This window comes from Acinonyx jubatus, chromosome D2 (genome assembly GCF_027475565.1).
Source record: "Acinonyx jubatus isolate Ajub_Pintada_27869175 chromosome D2, VMU_Ajub_asm_v1.0, whole genome shotgun sequence".
NCBI classification, from domain to species: domain Eukaryota; kingdom Metazoa; phylum Chordata; class Mammalia; order Carnivora; family Felidae; genus Acinonyx; species Acinonyx jubatus.
In genome coordinates, this window is record NC_069393.1 from 70,266,539 (window position 1) to 70,284,141 (window position 17,603).

At 34.8% G+C, this 17,603-nt stretch overlaps 1 protein-coding gene across 2 annotated transcripts in view; it reads left to right on the plus strand.

The window, feature by feature from the left end:
- Positions 1 to 17,603, plus strand: part of ATRNL1 (attractin like 1) — a 754,994-nt gene that overhangs the window by 46,254 nt on the left and 691,137 nt on the right. For both annotated transcript variants that reach the window (XM_027063193.2, XM_053207126.1), the window contains exons 6-7: positions 10,388 to 10,562; positions 14,942 to 15,029. In XM_027063193.2, the coding sequence (XP_026918994.2) occupies positions 10,388 to 10,562; positions 14,942 to 15,029 (263 nt within the window). The remainder of the gene's footprint in view (positions 1 to 10,387; positions 10,563 to 14,941; positions 15,030 to 17,603) is intronic.

Genomic DNA, 17,603 nt, shown 5'->3' on the forward strand with positions numbered 1-17,603 from the left:
GATGATGAGTGATGTTGAGCATTTTTTCATGTGTCGGTTGGCCATCTGAATGTCTTCTTCGGAGAAGTGTCTATTCATGTCTTTTGCCCATTTCTTCACTGGATTATTTGTTTTTTTGGGTGTTGAGTTTGATAAGTTCTTTATAGATTTTGGATACTAACCCTTTATCTGATATGTTGTTTGCAAATATCTTCTCCCATTCTGTGAGTTGCCTTTTAGTTTTGCTGATTGTTTCCTTTGCTGTGCAGAAGCTTTTTATTTTGATGAGGTCCCAGTTGAGTAAGAAGTTGCTGCAGGCAAGATCAAAGAGGTTTTTGCCTGCCTGCTTTCTCCTCGAGGATTTTGATGGCTCTTGTCTTACATTTAGGTCTTTCATACATTTTGAGTTTATTTTTGTGTGCGGTGTAAGAAAGTGGTCCAGGTTCATTCTTCTGCATGTCGCTGTCCAGTTTTCCCAGCACCACTTGCTGAAGAGACTGTCTTCATTCCATTGGATATTCTTTCCTGCTTTGTCAAAGATTAGTTGGCCATACACTTGTGGGTCCATTTCTAGGTTCTCTGTTCTGTTCCATTGATCTGAGTGTCTGTTTCTGTGCCAGTCCTCCAGCTTTGGTTTTCTTTTTCAAGATTGCTCTGGCTGTTCGGGGTCTTTTCTGGTTCCATACAAATTTTAGGATTATTTGTTCTAGCTCTGTGAAGAATGTTGGTGTTATTTTGATAGGGGTCTCATTGAATACGTAGATTGCTTTGGGTAGTATCGACATTTTAACAATATTTGTTCTTCCTATCCAAGAGCATGGGATCTTTTTCCATTTTTTTGTGTCTTTTTCAATTTCTTTCATAAGCTTTCTATAGTTTTCAGCATGTAGATTTTTCACCTCTTTGGTTAGATTTATTCCTAGGTATTTTGTGTTTTTTGGTATAACTGTAAATGGGATTGATTCCTTGATTTCTCTTTTTGACGCTTCATTGTTGGTGTATAGGAATGCAACTGATTTCTGTGCGTTGATTTTATATCCTGCAACTTTGCTGAATTCACGAATCAGTTCTAGCAGTTTTTTGGTGGAATCTTTTGGGTTTTCCATATAGAGTATCGTGTCATCTGTGAAGAGTGAAAGTTTGACCTCCTCCTGGCCGATTTGGATGCCTTTTATTTTTTTGTGTTTTCTGATTGCAGAGGCTAAGACTTCCAATACTGTGTAGAATAACAGTGGCGAGAGTGGATATCCCTGTCTTGTTCCTGACCTTAGGGGGAAAGCTTTCAGTTTTTCCCCATTGAGGATGATATTAGCGTTGGGTTGTTCATACATGGCTTTTATGATCTCAAGGTATGCTCCTTCTATCCCTACTTTCTTGAGGGTTTTTATCAAGAAAGGATGCTGTATTTTGTCAGATGCTTTCTCTGCATCTGTTGAGACGATCCTATCGTTCTTGTCCTTTCTTTTATTGATGTGTTCAATCACATTAATTGTTTTGCGGATATTGAACCAGACCTGCCTCCCAGGTATAAATCCCACTTGGTCGTGGTGAATAATTTTTTTAATGTATTGTTGGATCCGGTTGGCTAATATCTTGTTGAGGATTTTTGCATCCATGTTCATCAGGGAAATTGGTCTGTAGTTCTTTTTAGTGGGGTCTCTGGTTTTGGAATGGGAATTACAATTTAAAGTAGAGTGGTCAGGTTAGGCTTTACTGAGAAGGTCACATTTGAGCAAAGACTTGATAAAAATGAGGGAATTAGCTACATAGATATTTAGAAGAACATTCCAGTCAGAGGGAGTAGTCAGTACAAAGGCGCTAAGTTTCTAACTTAACATGCTCATTGGGTTTGAGGACCAGCAAAAAGGCCGGTGTGCCTGGAATTGAATTACTGAGGGAGAGATCAGTCAGATATGAGCTTAGAGAAATTACAGAACAAAGGGAGATGACTTGGGGATATGGAGCTCAGGGGTTGTTGGAGTGATGGAGATATGTGAAGAACGGAGCCAGATCAGCTATGTCTTAGCGTTGAGAGGCATTGTAAGGATTTTGACTTTTACCTTAAGTGAAATGGGGAGCCAGCCACTGAAGAATTTTGAGCAGAAGATTGATATAACATGACTTGTAATTGAGAATAGACTGGAAGCAGAGTACCAGTTAATAGGTTACTATTATAGTTATAATATAGATGAGAGGTGATAGTACTGGGGGCAGGCAGTGGAGGGGATAAGAATGGCATGAGCACTGAATGTAATTTTAAAGCAGGGTTAATAAGATTTGCTGATGAATTGGATATGGGAGGGGGTAAAAGAATGAAAAGAGTCAGAGTGACTTTAAAATTTTTTTTGACCGTAGAGTAAGGTGGAGTTGTCATCAACTGATATGAAGAAGATTTTAGGAGGAAAATTAGTTTGATTTTGTATGTGGAGTTTGAGGTGTCTTTTAGGCATCTATGGGAAGATGTTGAAGAGGCAGTTGGCGTTTGGGGAGGAGGTCTGTACTGTAGCTATAAATTTGGGGCTTAAAATAGTAAATTGGAAACTACTGATGATACTTAAAGCCATGAAATCAGATGAGATCACCAGGAAGATGAGTATGAAAGAGAATAGAACAGACTGAGCTATGAGTCACAACACAGTTCATGGGATATTCTGTGCTAAACATATAGGTTTCTTCCTTATAGAAGTTTACCTGATGTTGAAAAACTTACATCCACTTATGTTATTGTCTGTGACTTAGACAAGTAGAATAAACAAGTCCTGTTTTCAGTGCTAGCTAATTCTGTATTAGTCATTTTCAACTGCTCAGAACCAAAGTCTGTAAAACTTTGTTTTAGGCCTTCCACAACTCAAAATAATAAATAAGTTGGAAACTACTGTTCTTTGTTTTTTTAATTTTAATTTTTATTTATTTATTCATTTTTAAATATAACTTATTGTCAAGTTGGCTAATATACAGTGTATACAGTGTGCTCTTGGTTTTGGGGGTAGATTCCCGTGATTCATTGCTTACATACAACACCCCATGCTCATCCCAGTAAGTGCCCTCCTCAATGCACATCTCCCATTTTCCCCTCTCCCCCGCCCCACCCCTCACTGTTCTTTGTTAACAGGACGGTTCCTTTCTATATTATAATAGCATCATTGACCTAAATTGTGAGAACCAGACATTCTTGGAACCACAGTAATGTAATGATTACCACTCACACGATTAATTGTCCTACAAAATTAAAATATTGTCAGAACAGCTGTAGACATTTAAAATGCCCTAAAATTCATGCCTGGCCTTTGGAGATTGGTTTTATGGGTCTAGAAAATGTTTAGAATACTTTGTGTACTGAAACAAAATCAGATTTTTCAGTGATGTTGGAAGATTGGACTCTTGCACTGTTGTTATCTTGTTTTGCCTTTTGTTGGAGAAACTTCAGATTCAGTACACATACTAAGTCATAAAATTATTTCTGGAATGATGACAGTAAGTTACATACACCTCTCTTAAAATCTCCCTTCTCAGCATATTTTCCCTTTTCTATTAGCAATCCAATTTCTTTTTGAGAAATTGCCTTTCATTTAGTGAGAGTAGTCTTCATGGGATGATAAATCCGGATACCTGCCTATTCTAAACTTGATTTTTTAGCTTCATTTTGAAATTTTCTGAATTTCTCCAGTAATTCCCATTTTCCTCAAGCTAGCCAACACTAGTTTCTTTGGCTTATAACTAAAGAAATCTAGTTGATATACTACACTAGAGATACTTTTAAAGGGCATTATATATGTTTGTATACAATATTTCTATTATTAGCTTTATTTAAAATGCCAAAAGTGGTATTTGCAATATAGTTATTGATAGAAATTTGGCTTAATCTGCATTTGATATAGTTCAAAGTTAGCAGCATTTATTTAATGTTTTTAATTGAGAACTGAAAAAAGAAAAGAAATGTAATTTGGCCCTTTAAATATGTATCGCCTTAATGGTAAAATGTTTTTTTCATGATGGCCTAGATTAAATATGAATTAAAAGTATGAGCTATAAGTATATCAAGAAGAAGCCCAAAACTCTAGAGCAAGACTACTTTTTCCCCTGAAAATCCCTTACTTTATGACTTTTTGGTTTCCTTTCTGGACTTAAATGATATAGAGAATCTCTACTCAAAGTAATTCTTGTTTTTAGAAATCAAAGAGTGCTATTAAGTTATTAATCAGTAGGGAACAACTCATCTCCCTCCTTACCGGGGGAAGTAAATTTTACCGTTATGTTTTTCTTTCTGAATCTTTGTACATAATAATTACAGGTTTTCTAGTAATGTCAAAAATAGTATATAATTCTGTTCATAAATTTGGGTGATCTTTGGGGAGTTGCTGTTTCATGCACCTGAAGACTTTAAAATTTTATCTTTCTTTGTGGAAACAAAGTTATTTTATAAAATTCGTTTGTGTAAAACAAATACATATTTTTTGTATTGGTTTCCACTATAAAATCAGAGATAGATTCCTTTAGAAAAAGTTTTCCAGTGCAAAATAATTCAAATACTTTGGGAAGGAAGAAAGAATATAATTTGGTAGTATGGAATACTTCGGAAAAACTTTAAAAACCTTGTAGTTCTTTATTTTAGGTTTTGTTTTTGTGATTATTTCTCTGTTTGATTTACTTGGGATTATAGGGACTTTTCACTTGTAATTTTCCTTTTTTTTGACACATATATTTATAGTATCTAATAACACTAGGCTTCATTAACTTGATTTGCCTGAATTATACTTGTTTTCTTAATAGAATGAGGGGATTGACTTAATAAGAATAGGATTGCTATTAGGATGCTTCTAGTGTACTATTGAATATCAAGTATAATCTCTCTTTATCTTCTCAGAAACCCAGGCTCTTTCAGGTATAGTCTCCCTGGTTAAACTGAAGCTTGAAGAAGTTAAGTAACTTGTCCAGGGTTTCATACCTAATAAGTTGGAAAGCTAAGTTTTACTTCATACCTCATGCTTTTTTTTAATCTTTAATATTTTCAGTTTATTTTGAGAGAGAGAGCAGGGGAGTGGCAAAGAGAAAGGGAGTGGGAGAGAATCCCATACAGGCACTGACAATGTGGAGCTTGATATGAGGCTTGAACCCATGAATTGTGAGATTGATGACCTAAGCCGAAACCGAGAGTTGGATGCTTACTTAACCCACTGAGCCACCCAGGTGCCCCATAGCTCATGCTTTTAATCTTTTTTTTTTTTTTTTTTAGCTCTTAGGTTATTTTGATTCATTCATTCAGTAAATGTATACTGAGGCCAGTCATATAGGGGTTGTAGGCCATGTTAGGGACTTTTTATTTTATTTGAAGTATGATGGGAAATCATTGAAGAATTTTGAGTAGGAAAATGATAGAAGTGGATTTATATTTTAATCATTCTGGTTGTGCTGTGGAGAGTTGAATGTGTAGGAAGGGAACCAGAATGGAAATAAGGAGGCCGATTTGGAGGCTGCTGTTCCAAATAGTCCAGGTGAGTACACAGGGGCTCGGACTAGGACGGTAGTTGTAAATGAAGGAATTGGTGGTTGGTCTGTAGGCGGAGTGACAGGATTTAAAGACATTGATAACTGGTGAGGTGTACAGACACTTAAACACCAGCCAGTCAAAATGGTATTGCTTTTGGGCCTGAAGCAAGATCCTGGATGAGCCATGCTGTGCCAAGCATCATTCCTTTAGTTGTTAAGTAGAGAAGTGTTGATCATCTCAGCACAGGGGCTAGGGGAACGCGAAGGGAAGGCTGGGTACTTGAGGCAGCATCTACTTAGATTGAAACATCTCCATATTATACTAATGGGAAAGGCTGTACACCTGCACACCTGGTGAAGTCAGTCCAGGATTTGTCAATGGATGGATATGGAGCGTGGGGAGAAGAGAGGACTCAAGAATAGCTCCATGGTGTTTGCCCTGAGCAGGGCGGTAAGTGGGAGTGCCGTTTACTAAGATGGTAAAACGCTGGTGAAGGAGCCGATTTGAGAGGGAAGAATGAATTTTGGACATGTTAAGTTTGAGAGGATTATTAGACATCCAAGTGAAGATGTCATGGAGGGAGTTTGCCTTAGAGTCTGGGATTCAAGAGGAAATTGTGGGGCTGGAGATACACATTTGGGAGGGATCAGAGTATAATTCTACCCCCTATGATTACAGAATAGCCTTTCCCCCTCAAAAATCTCTCAGCAGCCTGCTACCGATGCCTAAAGTTACAGCATTAGAAATTCATTTATGCTCTATGGATTATTAGATGACATATAACCTGGAGGAGTGGTAGCATATGAAATCTTTATAAAATCCCTACTGTAATGTGAATTAGTTTATAACTTTCTTTTCAAGACAGCTGAGATGTGTTTACCTCGAGGAGATTCCCATAGTGATAGAGACGGGTTAGGCAGGGAGAGTTGGTGCAGTGAGGTTGCATCAGGGATCACATTGGGAAGTGGTAGATAGAGAATTTTTTATGGATGTATTTTTATAAAAAAGGGAGTCTTGGAGGGCCTTAAATTGTAAATATCACCATTAGATTTTTAATGGACGGTGAAGCCGTTTGTGTGTCTAAAGTTATTTGTTATTTGTGTTTCTTCATAGTTATTTGTGTTTTAAATTAGTATTCATTTTATAAATTTACATTTTAAATCGTTTTACTGTCGAATGCAGAAAGCTACAAATTAAGACATCTAACTTTCCTTAAACTTTTAAGCCATATTCATAAATCTCATTCTATTTATAAGCTTACTTACTCATTTAGATCAAAATAATCAATAGAATTTGGCTATGGGCCATTACTTCCAATAATTGCTAGAAGTTACATAAGACATGGTAGTAACAAAGATAGGAAGAATTTTGACTGCTATTTTGTGTAGAAAATCAGATATTTTAGATAACTGAGTAAAATTAAAAGCTCTTTTCTGTATTAAATAAATAAATAAATAAATAAATAAATAAATAAATAAATAAAGTTATTGGTATTAGTTTCATGTACCTGCTGTAACAAATTACCATAAACCTCATGTCCTAAAATAATGCACATTTATTAATCTCCTGCCGTTCTGAGGGAAGAAGCCTGGAATCAGTTTCACTGGGCTAAAGTCTCTGCGTTGACAGGGTCACATACCTCCTAGAGGCTCTAAGAAAAAGTCTGTATCCTTGACTTTTCCAGCTCCCTTCCTCCATCTTCAGAGCTCGCAGCACAGCATCTGGCTTCAGTGGTCACATTGCTCTCTTCTTCTGTATTCAGAGCTTCTGTCTTGTAAGGACACTTGTGATTATATTTAGAGCCTGCTTAGATAATCCAGGACAAACTGCCTAGCTCAAGATTCCTAATTTAATCATATCTTCCAAGTCCCTTTTGCCAGATAAGGGAACATTCCAGTGGTTCCAGTGATTAGGACCTCGATATCTTTAGGGGCCATTAGTCAGCTTGCCACAAACCTGCTCTGAAATTTTTTGCTTTAGTGCAGTTTTCATAAACATATGACTGCTTTAAATATATTCCTGACTCTCTTAAGAATTTTACCTGCTGTTATTCTTTATCAGACCCTTTGCCAAGTAATACCTGGGTATTATTTGCTGCTCCCAACTCTGTGCCTTTAGGTGGTAGAGACTGTTTTTAAGTTTTTATTTAGAAAGAATTTCAAATTCATGGAAAAGTTGCAAGAATAAGAATCATACAAAAAAGCGTCCAAGTGCCCTTTTCCCAAATTCATCTATTGTTAACATTTTACCCTATTTGCTTTATTATTTCTGACTTACATGATTTTTAAAAAATTATGTTTCCTTTTTGAGAAAACAAGATATAAAAATTCATACCAGTGGATACATTATTGATATATAATGTCCATATGATCTCATTAGAGACTGGCAACCTTTTCTGCAGTTTTTAGCTTTGCAGGCCACATGATCTGTGTTGTAAGTACTCAACTTTACTAGTGCAAAAGCCGTCATAGATGACACTTAAATGGATGAGCATGCTATGTTCTTTTTTTTTTTTTTTCTAAGTTCATTTATTTTCTTGAGAGAGAGAGAGTGGGTGGGGGAGGGACAGAGAGAGAAGGAAAGAGAATCTCAAACAGGCTGTGTGCTGTCAGTGTGGAGCCTGATGCCGGGCTTATACACACGGACCCAGACGGTGTGAGAACATGACCTGAGCCGCTATCAAGAGTTGGTCACCCAACCAGCTGAGCCATGCAGGAGCCCTGAGCATGATATGTTCTAATAAAACTTTATTTTCAAAAACAGTATGGGGCTGGATTTTGCTCACAGGTTGTTGTTTGCCAACCTGAATTAAATGAATTCTAAGTGATTTAGAATTGGACTTAAAAAATGTTTTTGACGGCAGTGTGTTCCTTAAATTTCTTGAATTACCAAGGAATAGTTCATGGTCTTTGCACTCAGAAATAGTAATGTTTTCTGTATCTCATTAAAAGATTATGTCATTATCAAAGAGATAATCTAGACTGCTACTTAGTTTCTACCTGAAAAATACACTCCTAGCACGTGAGCATTGAAAAGTACTTTGAAGATGAGGGGCGCTGGAGTGGCTCAGTTGGTTAAGCTTCTAATTCTTGGTTTGGGCTCAGGTCATGATCTCACAGTTCATGAGTTTGAGCCCTGCATGGGGCTCTGCACTGACAGTGTGGAGTCTGCTTGGGATTCTTTCTCTTTCCCTCTCTCTGTTTCTGCCCCTCTCATGCGTTCTCTCTTTCTCAAAATAAATAAATAAAAACAAAAACCAAAATCTTAAAAAATGAAAAGGGCTTTAAAGATGAATAAATGAATGCATGGGGTGAGTGCACAAATAGGAAACTGTATAGGCTAATGTTTCTCAAATCAGGTTCTGTTTGGAAGTTTAAAAAATTTGTGGTTCAAGATAACCTAAAACTTTTTGGTATTAACAAATTTAAGGCAAGAGATTGATCTCATAAGTGAGTAAAAATGTCACTTGATTGCAGTGTCAGCATTCCTGTGGACTACTGATTGGGACCAAGTAGTATCACTTATTATAGGCTAAAAAGAATATCGCTGAAGGGTTTTGATGCTTTTGTGACCATGATAAAATGCCATATTGTATGAACTTAAGATTTATAAAAGGTAAAGGAAAAAAAGTGATGGGAGAGTTATGTCAAAATAATACAGGTATGCTAAAGTTATGTTAAAAAGGTACTGTAATAGGGGCGCCTGGGTGGCGTCAGTTGAGTGTCTGACTTCAGCTCAGGTCATGATCTCATGGTTCATGAGTTTGAACCCCATGTCGTGCTCTCCGCTGTCAGTACAGTCTGTTTCAGAGGACCCTCTGTCTCCCATCTCTCTGTATCTCCCCCGCTTGTGCTCTCTGAAAAGTAAATAAACATTTTTAAAAAAAAGGTGCTATAATTATATCATTTTCAACTTGGGACCGATGATTTACTTTGAGCAAAACAGTGTCACCCATTTTATTAGGTAGACATAAGTTTTATCGGTTTTATAAATTTTTTTTGTATATAATTTATAAATTTTTGTTGGTTTTATATTTACAAAAGAACTTCAAATAGAGTTTATATCTAGTTTTGTTTGAGTGTATTTTAGTTTTATTAGAATTAAAATGATTTATGAGCTCCTCTAAGTTTGGTGAAAATATATTTCCTTTAGGAGAATTCCTTCCATTACTTAAGTTTGGGAAACCTGATCTAGGCTAGTCTACATTTTACAGATGAGGAAATTAAGACTCATGAGTAATATCATGAATATGGATAGGTAAAGGCAGTATTTTCAACTTAAAGTATTTAATTTACCCTGCACTTATTAATAGTTTTTATTTTACTATGCATAATATTTTTTTCTGTTTGAGGACATTAAGTCTCCCTGATACAAATTTTGGTTGTTCTTAATAAAAATACAAAGATAATATAATTTTTATTTTTATATTTGTCTAATGGTTTACACATTATAAATGCTTTCATTTCTACAGTCTTTTAAACAATTAGATATGTGTAATAACCTTTAGGGAATAGACTATTATTTCTGTTTCATCTTTATAGATGAAGGATTGATGACAGGAGAGGTAAACAGACCTGTCCAAGGTCACACTTGCAGTCAGTGACCAAACTGGGATTTGAGTACATTGTTTTGCAGTCTAATATTCTACTAGCAAAAATAAAGTAAATATGAGATTTTATAGTATTTAAATCATTCTTTTAGGCTATGGTATGTATGTCTGGTATGTGAATTTTTTTCACCTGTAGGCATTACATTTGCTCTTAGAATTTTTCCTGTAACTTATATTTCAGACCATTTGTCATGCACATTATATTTATCAGTATCATGAGCATTGATTTCTTAAATTCTCTTAATCCATATATTTTGTTTCTATAATCTAAGGTCTTTGTTTAATGCATTGTGTTTGATTTTTTTTAATAGGTCCTGATTGTTCTTTGAATGTTCCTTCTACTGAATCTTACTGGATTCTACCAAATGTTAAACCCTTCAGTCCTTCTGTAGGTCGGGCTTCCCATAAAGCAGTTTTATATGGGAAATTTATGTGGGTGATTGGTGGATATACTTTTAACTACAGTTCTTTTCAAATGGTCCTGAAGTAAGTTTTTTTTTCAAATGTTCATAATCTGTTTTTTTTTTAAGCCAGTTCTTTTTGGTAATAAGGCCTATCCTAAATATTTTATTGCTGTCCAAATTTATAAGTGGTTATGTTAGTGCTAGTATCTGTTTGTTACATGGGACTGATTTGAGGATATATGAACTCAATATATCCATAGTTAATTATTTGCCATTGTGCATATAGTTAATTATTTGTATTGAAATTTCATGACCTCTCTAGAGAGTCCTTTTAACAAATTCTGAGTATGAAAATATTAACTTCAAATAAGTAGGGGACCATGCCTGTATTAGATATTATGAATCCTGCCACCTTTTATTTTTTGAGAATGAAGTGTAATTGCTTGTATAAAAATGCTTTCAGTGTGTTCTGTAAATTTTAATTTACCTGAACTTTTACTTTGCATTTACCTTAGAAGCTTTTGGGAAAAACAGTGCCAGTATTATAAAGTATATCATTCATTTACTGTTGGCTCAATAGAGATTATCCTCTGCATGATTAGATGATATGAGGAATCATATGATGGCAGGTTTATCTGATTTTTTTCAGCTGGTGATTATATTTTATTGACCATCTATTAATAGAATAAAAGAGGAAATAGAATAATTTGATTATCAATGTTTTCAAGGGTGATACTTGTAATAGTTATAACTGGTACAACTTGGGCATCAACCAGTCAATCAAACTGACCTTGGACAGTATAGCATAGTAGTGTGTACCCAGTTGGGTTGCCAGATTCAGCAGAGAAATATACAGGACACCTAGTTAAACTTGAATTTCAGATAAACAATGAATAATTTGTTATTATATGTAGGCCCTTTGCAATATGCATTATATATATAATTTTTAAAATATGTATTTTTGTTTTTGTCCCAAATATTGCATGAGTCATACTAAAAAATTGTTGGTTGCTTATCTGAAATTCAGATTTAACTGAGCATCCTATATTTTATCTGGCAGCCCTAGGCACTGAAAATATTAACCTTGTTAATTTGGGGGTTATAAAAAAGTCTGAGTTTAGGAGGACACTGCTTTAAAACTATGATTGACTATGATTGAAATTAAAGTATAACATAAAGTAAATTCTGGAGAGAAAAGAAAGGGAGAGTTATAGGTAAATATTTAAGTGAAGAATTAGAATTATGTATCACAATGTATGAAGGATAAAATATTATAGAAAGAATTGAAGGAGAGTTGGTGGGATTAAATGAGTTGTTAAGATATGCAAAGAACCTGAAGAAATAGTAAGATTTAAATGTGGAAATGAGTAAATTAACTATGATTAATGAATATAAAAAGCCTATGAAAATAAAGTAAAACTTTGAATTAAATTGTGATATTTGCAAAGGAGAGTTGTGAACACAGAGTATAATTGTCAAGGAAACATGGGAATCTTAAGAGTTTGTGTTCTGTACAAGTTTAATAGCATATTTAAAGTTAGGTGATGAATATTACTTTATACTCTCCTAAACTTACATATTTCCCATTTGAATCAGATAGTTTAACTTTTTATTTTGTCTGTAACCTGGCTCTTTTGCTTACAGTGTTTAGTTTTGTACTAAGCTGTGACGTGTTAGATTAGAAGTGACCTTATCACTGTTTTCATAAGTTTGAGAATATTTTTATTATTCTGAATGTAGTTCAATTGTAGGTAAGGATTTTTCCCCACTTATAAAAAAGTAGGGGAGTAGGTAGGTAAGTTTTTGAAGTGATAATGTCAGTCGTAAGTAGGTAGGTAAGTTTTTAGAAGTGATAATGTCAGTCGTAAGTCGATTTATCTCCTGTAGAATTTAATTGAGATATAGATGTTACATTTTAAGATGAAATTGTTCAGTAATATAAAAGTTCTATATTAGTGTATTAAATTAGAATATATACATTTTATAGAATGTATATACATTGACATTTGTGAGAATTGACATGTATTTATGGGCATAGCAAACTTCTTTTTAATATTTACTCTTTGCTTGATACTTGGGATAAATCAGTGGACGTAATAAATGTCCTTATCTTTATGGAGTTAGTGAGGAATGACAAGCAATTAGAAAAAATATATAATTACCATAATAGGTAAGTACACTGTAAGTAAATTATATGTATGCACATATATAGAGATGGCAAGATAAATAGGATAAGCAAATCACGAGTGCCTAAGAGGAGAGAGTTATAAATGTAGTTGTCAAGGTAGGCATCACGGGAAAGGTGATAATTGAACAGACTTGAAGGAGGTTAGGCATTGTCAGTGCAGTTGTCTGGAGGCAGGGAAAGAGCCAGACAAAAGCCTTAATGTGGGAGCTACTTAGTTCAAGCAGCAGCAAGGAGGCCCATTTGGCTTTCACCAAGTGCATGAGAGGGAAGCATGAAATTACAGGGATAATGGAGGGGGGGGAGAGATTATGTAGGGTATTGTAGATCTTTTGGGGAGTCATGGGAATGTATGAGCATGCTTTGACTTATATTTAAGAGTCCCTGTGTCTAGTCATGAATATACTGGGATTGGGAGGAAGAGTAGGAACGGAGCTTGAGTTAGGATGAAATCATTAAGGGAATGAATTTTAGGTGGAGAAGAGGACCAAGAACTGAGCCTGAGGCACCATATCACTAGGAGGTCAGGGGAAAAGAGGAGAAACCATCAGAGGAGACTGAAACGAGTGGCCAGTGAGGTAGGAAAACCAATGGTGTGATGTCTTTGAAGACAGTAGATGAAGAGGAAGGTTTGATTAACAGTGTCAAATGCTAATGATTAACTGGGTCCAGGAAAATGGAAGACTGAGAAGTGGGCAGGGATTTGGCATGAGGAAGTTGATTTTAACAAAAACGGTTTTGCTGGAGCAGTGTTTTTAAAAGCTTGATTGGAGTTAGTTGAAGGGAGAGTAGAGAGAGGTGTAGGGAGGGACAAGGAAGAAATGGGGCAGTAAAGAAATGGAGTGGTAGCCTGACAGGGCAGTCTTTCTCTTTTCTCTTTTCAAGAGAAAAGTCTTCTTTTATAAGTGGGGAAAAGTAACACCATGTTTTTATATTGATGGGAATTATCTAGTAAGACCAGAAAGTGGTGATACAGGAAAGAGATGGGAGAACTACTAGAGTGTTGTGGGATCTAGTGCCCCAGAAACACAAATTTACTTTGTTGATAGCAGGTACCGGCCGACTGCCAAGTAGGGGCCTAGGACCTAGATGCTAACAATGGTTTTTGCATTTGTGAGGAGCTATAGAAAAGAAAGGAAGACGAATGTAGTGGGGTACACAAAGCCTAAAATATTTACCATCTGGCCCTTCATCTAAATAGTTTGCTGAGCCCGAATTTATGGTAACTTAGTGGAAAACAAGTGTGTTGGGTGCAGATATGGTAGGTAGGTGGATGTAGGTAGGAGTCTGTGGAAGGTTATGTTCTGATCGATTTCCTCATTCATGCCATACACATGTGTTATATAACTCCAAGGTAGGATATAAGTTAAACAGAGTCCTGAAGACAATTTTTGGTTGACTTTATTTATTTATTTATTTTTTTTTTGTGAAGGGAGCTCCCTTAACCTTTTCTGATGAGTTGAAGGAAGACAGAGAAGAGGGGAAATAATAATTGACAGGGAGCTTCTTAAACATTGTTCTAGTCACTTCTTAGCTGGGTGCTTTGTTTTTTACATTTTGGCAAATTGAGGAAATAGTGTAAAGCATGATGATGACAACTGGAGTTCTGTTAGATAAGCATTTAAGATTCATAGTTTGGAACGTCTCTTTTCAAATCTATATTTTTAGACCAGTAGCATAAATAATTAATTTTCTTTTTGTATCCTGTAATCCAATAAGTACCTTATTTTTAGAGAAGCTTCTATCTTACTAGATTCATTATATTTCAAAAAGTGATCTGTGAACAAGTTATTTTTGGCATAGAAATAATACTTCTTAATTAATTTATATAATGCTAAGCTTAGAGTGTGTAAAAGAATAAAAATGAATAAAGCAAATGGCCGTTGTATATATGGAGAGAATTTTCTTTTATTTTCAAAAGAAAAAGCTGGCTTTAAAAACAAATTAAAAATGCAGAGTAGCTCACTTATTGTTTAGGCTAATCAGTTGGTTGAAACTGTTAAAGGTAACTGAACAAATTAATTCCAGTAATAAATAGCTTAGTCAAGTTAATGTATACTACACATTTAGGTGATTGAATTCTAATTTACCATATGTATATCTTGAATGAGTCTTTATTAAAAATTTCTAATATGGTACATGAAATTGTAAGTTTATTAGTTATAATTGTTTTTGAATTTAATGAATACTTGAATATAAGTGAGAAAAACATTTGCAAATTAAAAAACCAGAAATGAATCTTAGCTTATAAAATAATTTTCTTTTTTCACTTTTAGTTACAATTTAGAAAGTAGTATATGGAATGTAGGAAGTCTGTCAAGGGGTCCTCTCCAGAGATATGGACACTCTCTTGCTTTACATCAGGTAAGGATCCTGCTTTTTAAATTCTAATCATTCTTTTTTTTTGTTTTGTTTTTAGAGTTCACCTTAGAGAAAAAATTACTAAATCTCAACGTTTATTTCAAATACTTAATGAGAACAATAGATCGTGGATCACAGTAACTTGCAATGTCTCAAACTCATATAGTAATTTTAGTAAAAAAATAGATTTTAGTACAATTCTTTATTAAACATGAGAATAAATGAAGGTTGAGTTTTTGTATGTTGCTTTATACCTAGTCATCATGTTAATCACTTTTTAAAAATTGTAGTAAAGTACACATAATATAAAATTTACCATTTTAGCCATTTAAAAATGCTTCGGTGGTATTAAGTACATTCAAATTGTTGTACAGTCATTATCACCATTATTTCCAGACCTTTTTTCATCTTGCAAAACTGATACTATAATACTCATTAAATAGTTACTCCCCATCTCCTTCTTCCCCAGCCCTTGGCAACCACTGTTCTATCTTTTGTCTTTGTGAATTTGACTATTCTAGGTACCTCAGGTAAGTGGAATCATACAGTGTTTGTCTTTTGACTGGCTTATTTCACTTAGCATAATGTCCTCAAGGTTCATCCATGTAGTATTTGTTAGAATATCCTTCTTTTTTAAGCCTAAATAATATTCCATTGCATGGATATACCACATTTTGTTTATCCATTCATCCATTGATAGACCCTTAGGTTGCTTTCACCTTTTTCCCTCTTGTGAACAGTGCTGCTGTGAACATGGATGTATAACTGTCTGTTTAAGTTCCTGCTTTAAATTCTTTTGGTAGATAGCCAGAAGAGGAGTTGCTGAACTATAGTATAATTGTATTTTAAATTTTTTGAGGAAATTGCCATATTGTTTTCCATAGCAGCTTCATGACTTTACATTTTCACCAGCAGTGCACAGGATTCTAATTCCTCCACATCCTTGTCACACTTGTTATTTGTTTTGTTTTGTTTTTTTGACAGTAGTCATCAAAGTGTGAAGTGTTGCTGTAGGTGTTCTTTATATATTCTAGATATCAACTCCTTCCTCAGAACAATGATTTGCAAATATTTTCTCCCATTCTGTGGGCAGTCTTTTCATTTTGTTGGTGTGTTCTTTGATACACAAAAGTTTTTAATTTTAGCATAGTTCAATTAATTTAGCATAGTTCAGTTTCAATCTGTTTCTTTTGTTCTCTGGGCTTTTGGTGTCATATCCAAGAAATCATTGTCAAATCCAATGTCAGGAAGACTTTTCCCTATGTTATCTTTTAAGAGTTTCTAAAGTTTTAGTTTTTATATTTAGGTCTTTAATCGATTTTGAGTTGTTTGTAGCGTTAGGTAAGAGTTCACTTTCATTCTTTTATATGTAAATATTCTGTTTTCCCAGCTCCATTTGTTAAAAAGACTGACTATCTTTTCCTCACTGAATGGTCTTGGCACCTACCTTTGTTGAGAATCATTTCATCATATGTGCAAGGGTGTATTTTTGGCCTCTCTATTCTTTTGATTTGTGTCTGTGTTTTTGCCAATGTTACACTATTTTAACTACTGTAGTTTTGTAGTAAGTTTTGAAATGAGGAAGTATGAGACCTCCACGTTTGGTCTTGTTTTGCATGTTTGTTTTGCTTCTTCAAGGTCACTTAAGATTCTGTATGAATTTTTCGATTATTCTATTTCTCCAAAAATGTCATTGAGATTTTGATAGGGATTGCATCGTACTCAGTTATTTTATGTATTCGTGTAATTCATGAATTTAGTATGATTAAAATGATAGGCTACTTAACTGGTTTTTGTTTTGAACAAAAAAAAGATTCATGTATTTTGTGGTGTGTGACTAGGACTTTCAAATGAGAACTGACCTATTTTCTGTGCTTAGTTAAGGAAATTTACAGAAGCAATGTAAAGAATAAACTGCTACTCTTTTTTTTTTTTTTTTTGCATGTGCATGTTTTAAAGATAAAATAAGGGGGCTCCTGGGTGGCGCAGTCGGTTAAGCGTCCAACTTCAGCCAGGTCACGATCTCGTGGCCCGTGGGTTCGAGCCCCGCGTCAGGCTCTGGGCTGATGGCTCAGAGCCTGGAGCCTGTTTCCAATTCTGTGTCTCCCTCTCTCTCTGCCCCTCCCCCGTTCATGCTCTGTCTCTCTCTGTCCCAAAAATAAATAAACGTTGAAAAAAATTTTTTTTAAAGATAAAATAAAAACTAAGTGTATATATATGTGTGTAATATAAATGCTTTTTTCTTTTAATTTTGGTTTTTAATTTTAGTTTTTGATTTATTTCATATTTTTGGTAACAGCTTTTGAGATATAACTGATATACCATACAGTTTGCTCATCTAAAGTATATAGTTGAATGGTTTTTAGTCTATTCAGAGTTACCCAGCAATCTTTTGCAGATATGCATAAAATTGCAAAGTTGTATCTTCTGTTTTAGAACATTTTCATTACCTTACAAAGAAACTTGTAATCTTTAGCTATCACCCCAAACCTCCTCATCTTCCCAGCTTTAAGCAATCATGAATTTACTTCCTGTCTCTATAAGTTTGTGTGTTCTGCACATTGCGTATAAATGAAA